General features: G+C 39.1%; 1 protein-coding gene across 4 annotated transcripts in view; it reads right to left on the reverse strand.

Moving 5' to 3' along the window:
• Positions 1–328: 328 nt before the first annotated feature.
• Wls (Wnt ligand secretion mediator) overlaps positions 329–6,250 on the reverse strand; it is a 120,328-nt gene continuing 114,406 nt past the window's right edge. For 2 of the 4 annotated variants that reach the window (XM_008848537.2, XM_029553767.1), the window contains one exon: positions 329–1,223. In XM_008848537.2, coding sequence (XP_008846759.1) covers positions 1,114–1,223 — 110 coding nt within the window. In that variant the 3' untranslated portion in view covers positions 329–1,113. Of the gene's footprint in view, positions 1,224–1,475; positions 1,554–1,895; positions 1,935–6,250 lie in introns of all 4 variants that reach the window. The other 2 variants (XR_607790.2, XM_017802048.2) reach the window with 2 other exon arrangements.

Here is a 6,250-nt window from a genome sequence, read left to right on the forward strand (position 1 = left end):
AGTGTGTTCTCTGCTATGCCATGTGGCCTCACCAGTGAAAACATTAGAAGACAATGGCACAGGATATTAGGGAAAGTGGGAACAAGACATGTGTGCTATGGAGGGGGGTATGCTTCTAGGGCATCTGATATCCCCACCCCAACCAGTCCTGATTGGCATACATGTGAGCATTTCTTGCTGGCCGAAGAAGGCTTACTACCTTCTACGGAAGGTATTGCTCACTTTCAGGAATATATAATCAGGCTATTTCCCCCATCCCCAGCCACTCTGAGATTCCAGGCAGACTTGAATCTACATGGTGAGCATTGGTTGGAGCAGGAGGGGGGTGCACATTTGTATTCAGTTTATTCAAATGATTGGATTTACACTTTTGGAGGCTTTTTGAAGCATCTTATCAAAAGAAAACACATTTTAAGCAATAGGTTAAAAAAGCTTTTAGGACCCAAAGGCCATTTAATACCATAAATCCTACTTGGGTAGTTTAGCAAACATTTTTCAAAACCCACAGCCAACAGACTTGTTAGTATCAGAGAGACAGATTTGGTTTCAAAGCTGAAATGCTTCTGGTGGACTAGAATTTCTCATGAAATTCAGTCATTTTATAGTAAGTCATAAAAAACAGGCACCTTTGTACTGACAACTTAAATACTAACTCAGTTGCTACTTGGTGATATGAATAGGAAAGAAAAAAGTACCTGTGGAGGAGAGTGAAGACTATGACATTAGCATCCTACAAAGAATTTTAAATCTATCCCAGAATCTAAAACAGAAAAAAAGTCATATTTCACTCAAGATAGCCCCCATTGGCCCAAAACATCTCAAGGAGTACATCCCTCCACATGAGGCTTACTAACCACTGCTACAGATGTTGCTATGTCACTCACTAGTAACAATGATCACAGAAAATATCATACACAATGCATTAGGAACAGAAGCCCTCCAAAAACCACTGTTGGAGGGCATCTCACAAATGTCCACTCACTGCTCCAAGAAGCCACACCTAAGAGGCACTAGGCATTCACTTGTCACTGAGCTCTGTGTAGTAGGTGCCCCACTCCAGGGGAAGGGGCTGGATAGAAAGACAGTCCCAAGCAAGTGCCACACCAGCATCTTCTATTCCTGTGCTTCCTTACGGGTCAACTTGTAGATCTCGGTGGGTCCATCCACATGGGTGATGGTGGTGGTGAGCTGCAGTTCTTCTACACTGTGGATACCCAGGTCACCTGAAACAAGGTATTTGTTTTTAGACTTGTTCAATAATGAAGAGAAAGCAAACAAGGAGCCACCTCACATTTGTACTGATAGGCTAATTCCCAACATTTTCACTTGGGATTTGTTATATTTTTTAATGCCACTTTTACCTCCCCAATGGGTCATTAATGATATATGAGTTATATCACCACTGATATTATTCACAGTAATTATTAACATTTAATGAGAGTTTACTTTGTGTTTGATACTATTTAAATACTTACTACTGATCTTATATAATCTTCACAAGAACAGGCTATAGTGCAGGCAGTATGATCATGCCAGCTATACAGGTGAGAAGCCTGGGAAAGAAAGCAAGGGAGATACTCTAGGTAGAGGAACAGGCACAGGACAACATAGCTGTGAGGCCTGGGAAGGTACATCTGACTCTGGGGCCAATGTTGTGGGCTAAGTCAGTATAGCATACTTCACAACAGATGGGAAGATACATAACACCTGCTGAGGATAACTTCTACAATGGCTATGTCGCCACAGGCAAAAAAGATCTGCCTAGCCTAACCAAGTACATGGGCAAGCTCCTGTATAGAATACACCCAAGATCAACTAGGGGCTTTCCTCTTCAGGAACAAAGTACCAAAAAAGTATGTAAAATTTTCTTCTATCCCTCAGAACTCCCTACATACCTGGGTCTTGAACTCATCAGCAGCTGAAGAACTGTTTGGCTAAAATGAAATAGCATGAACTTTCCTCAATTAGTAGGAAAAATTAAGTTAAACATTAGAGTCTGTTATTCATCATCCAACTATTGTCAGAATGAACTAGCAAACTAGTAAGAGAAGAGTAGAAACCACCCAGAACCAATGCTCAGTTTCACTGTGTGAGGTACATACACATTTATAGATAGAAGTACAGGAAAAGAAAATATGGTATGTATGTGTGTGTTTTCATACTGTTCAATAACAATATTTTCTGGAGCTGAAATATTTCTTAGTTTAAATTATAGAGCTAAACAAACAAACGCTGTTTAAAACTGTGATGTCACCCTTAACTTAGAAGCAGCCCTTGTCCTTCCCTCAGACACTGTCCTGGGTGTTGACTGATCTCCAGGACATTGTCCTGACATTCAAGGGACCTAATAGTCCATTGCACACTATTCTGGGCATTGAGGGACCTGACAGTCCGTTGAATATTGTTCTGGGCATTGTTAGATATTATCATGGGCACTGACATTCTTGACAGTCTCAGAGTCCCTGAGGTGAGGTCATCCCACTAAGTCCCTACAGGTTGCTCAGCTGGTCCCTTCATGGATGTCATGTGGTTGTTTTTCAATATAGATCCATTTTTCAGTACTGTGCCAAAATCTGTTCCATTATTAAACATGAGTTTATAGCTCTCAAGCAAATAATGTTCTAAATAAGCAGGCATTAGCTCAATTTTCAGCGCTTCTATTAGATATACTTTAGGGCAAGAGAAGAAATGCAAAGCAAAGCTGGTGAGAGGCAGTATGGATGCCACCTGAAGCCAAGTACAGCCACCACTTATACAAGTAGCACATTCTTCCCAGTCACTAACTTGTATTCTGCTTTTCCTGTTTTTTTTAAGTCAGCAGACAAAGTTATATGTTTAATGATGGTGTTATATCAATACACTTTGTTACTGCTCATGTCCTTCCCTCACTACCCTACACCTTTCTTATTCATTGCTCCCCATTCTCACCTCAAACAGCCCTCTCTTCTATTTTCATGTACCATGTATGCCATCACACTCTTTTTTCCCCCCTCTCCTCTCCTGGTCCCCCTTTACTTTCAATTCACTCTCACACACACACATACACACACACACACAGACACACACACATACATACATACATACATACACACACACACACACACACACACACACACACACACACACTGTAGCTACACTAGTCCCATGCTATAGTTTATCAGGGGAAGCATAGCTTTACATTTCTGGTCAAAGACAGTTACTAAGTCACTTCTGGATTTGCATATCTGAACTGAGCCATCAAGCATCAAAGCGAATTTCAAGATGGCATGTCTGTGCAGTTCATCAGAATTTCAGAGACAATCCTGATCATGTGTGTGTGGGGGGGGGAGGGGACATGATGACTAGGGACTGCGGACTGTAAGGGAAAGGGACCAGTATTCACCTAAGAGATTCCTTTATCCTCCAAAAGATTTCCTAGAAAACACCAGAATGGAATTGGCTTGGGGTTTTAGACTCAAAATGATATAAATTCTTGAAACTTGAAATGTTACTCTAATCAGTGTATCTAGAAATGTATATGATCTTGCAGGTCACATGAACAAACAGCCAATTACTTTGGCTTTAAAAAAATTATTTATGTTACAGTGCTTATCATGTGCTTGACTGACTTCTTTCTCTCCCTTTGTCTTCCCTCCCTTTCTCCCTTCCTCCCTTCCTTCCTTTCATTGAGACAGGATTTTACTATGTATCCAAGGCTGACCTCAAACTCAAGATCCTCCTGTGTGAGCCTTTAGACTTCAGGGATTATAGGTGTGCACCATCACCCATGACTGTGGTACGTTTAAGTGCCTTACAAACACTAATCCTCAGACCAGACTTCTGACAGAGGACTAGTCTCATTATTTCCATTCTGTTGACTGAGAATCAGAGGCTAAGTATACTGCCCAAGGCCCGAGCTGATCCATAGTGATGTGAGATACACATCAAAGCAATGAGGCTCCAGACTCTTGGACCTTTAGTTTCCACCATTTTTGTTGTTGTTGACAGGGTCTCACTATGTAGCCTGGCTGGTCTCGAACTCTATATGTAGACCAGGCCGACTTCTAACTCACAGAGATCTGCCTGCCTTTGCCTCCCTAGTGCTGAGATTAAAGGTGTACACCACCATGCCCAGCCCTACCACCTCTTACTAAATTTTACAGTTTCCAGCAGCCAACAAGACTTCAGTAAAGAATGAAGTTTAAGTACAACATGCTATAGTTATAAATATATACATACAATAATATGTATGAATGCTTAGCGTACTAATTTTGATTTTATATCTGATAACTTTTTAGCACACAAATCAAAGAAGCAACAGGAGAGTGTTATTTATGTGTATTTGCAATATACTATTAGGGACTTAGTATGCCCTGTATTTTCTTTTTAACACAGGAGGATTAGTTTATTTCATTTATATGGCATTGTCAGTTTATCTAATGTGCAGGCTGAAGACTCAGATAATGAAAATTTATACCACAAAAAACTATGATTCTTAGACCTTGAAGGGCAAATTTTATTCTTAAGGGATGGGTATGGAAATATTCCAGTAACACAGCAAGAGTAGAGATTCCTTTGTTTGCTCCTAAGCCCCATTAACCCCTCTGCCAAAGTCTTGCTCCATCTGTTAATCTCCCTCTGCACATCCAACACAAAAATAAATCCTCTGAAAACCTGACATACTTCTTATTGGTGGGTGGGGAGAATTAAAGAAAATGTCATAAGCAGCAACCCTCATTCCTTAGTTGCTATTACGTTGATTCATCTTGACTTGTAACATTAAGATGCAGGTTGGTTCTTCCTGATCCTTTTTAAACAATCTGGTTTTCTGGTATCTACTTGATCTCCAAGGAGGCTGGCAGTGGATGTACACCTCTGGTGTCACAGCACAAGAGTGTAGTGCTCTTGGTCCTAACTGCCCAGAATGCCTACTGAGTACCAATAAAGCCATCCATGAGATGCAGCTTGTTAAGCCTGGCAGCATTTTAATGATAATCATGTGTATACTTATGGCCACTTTTGTAAAAAGAAGAAAAACTGTTGTGCACATTCTGAGCATTTCACAGATTTTTGGCAAGAACTAATGTATTCTAATATTAAAAAGAAACGCCTTATAACCAGCAAGACCAAATAACACCCCATTACTCAAGAGTGCGAGCCAAAGAATTCCTACATTTGTTTCTCAGTCATATATAGTCTGTGCTAGAGCAAGGATCCTGAGTCATCTGTGCCTCTCTTCAAAGCTCACATTCTTTCCATACATGATGGACTCTATCCTTTCCTGTGGACATTCCCTTGCTCCCACACCAGCCTGTTTCCTATTCTCCTTGGAGCTAAATTTAAATGATAATTCTGATAAGGAAGTCCCTGGAATAAGAATACAAATAGGAATACAGACTAGGAAAAACAAGAATAGTGTATTGGTAAATATAAATTATTTAAATACAAAAGATTATTGTTTAATATTGTCTGCCTTGCACTTAAGGTGTTAATACGAAAATGATGATGATGTCAATCATATTTGAGAATAAAATAGTGGGTATCAGAGTTTTTCAATCTTTTTTAAAATTTGTTTATTCATATTATTTATGTATTTATTTTTACAAAATTATAAATTGTTTTTAATTTCAATTATATAACACTTCAGTTTGCCTTCAATTTTACTGAGATTTTGGTCTTTTTTGCAATTCACTCTATCCTGTAACAGTAAAATGAATTCACATAATCTCATCTCAACAGCGGTCATACGGTATAGTCCCTTGTGATTTTTTATCTACCATTACTTTTAAATTCAACTTTATGATAATTTTCTAAAAGCTTCTTTATATCAAAATATACATTTCCTTCAGATAAAATAATAACTCTCCAATAAGAAAATATTGAGAAACAACAAATAAAAGCATTTAGACCAAAATACAAAAGTTGGATCAGAGTCTAATGAGTACTTTGTACAAGAACAAGTAACCTTGTATTTTTTTTTTTTGAATAATGATCAGACATTCAAAGAGGAAGATACCTTCAGCGTCAGTAAAAAATTTAGCGAATGCTTCTCCTAAAAACAACAATAGGAAATGTACTCTCTGTTCCATCTGTCATTTATAAAAATGAATAAAAAAATAACAGCCAGGTGTGGTGGTGCACACCTTTAATCCCAGCACTCAGGAGGCAGAGGCAGGTGGATCTCTGTGAGTTCAAGGCCACCCTGGTCAACATAGTTCCAGGACAGCTGGGGCTACATGGAGACCCTGTCTCATAAAGACTAAAAATAAAT

The sequence above is a fragment of the Nannospalax galili genome, unplaced genomic scaffold (genome assembly GCF_000622305.1).
Source record: "Nannospalax galili isolate Female #2095 unplaced genomic scaffold, S.galili_v1.0 scaffold764, whole genome shotgun sequence".
NCBI classification, from domain to species: domain Eukaryota; kingdom Metazoa; phylum Chordata; class Mammalia; order Rodentia; family Spalacidae; genus Nannospalax; species Nannospalax galili.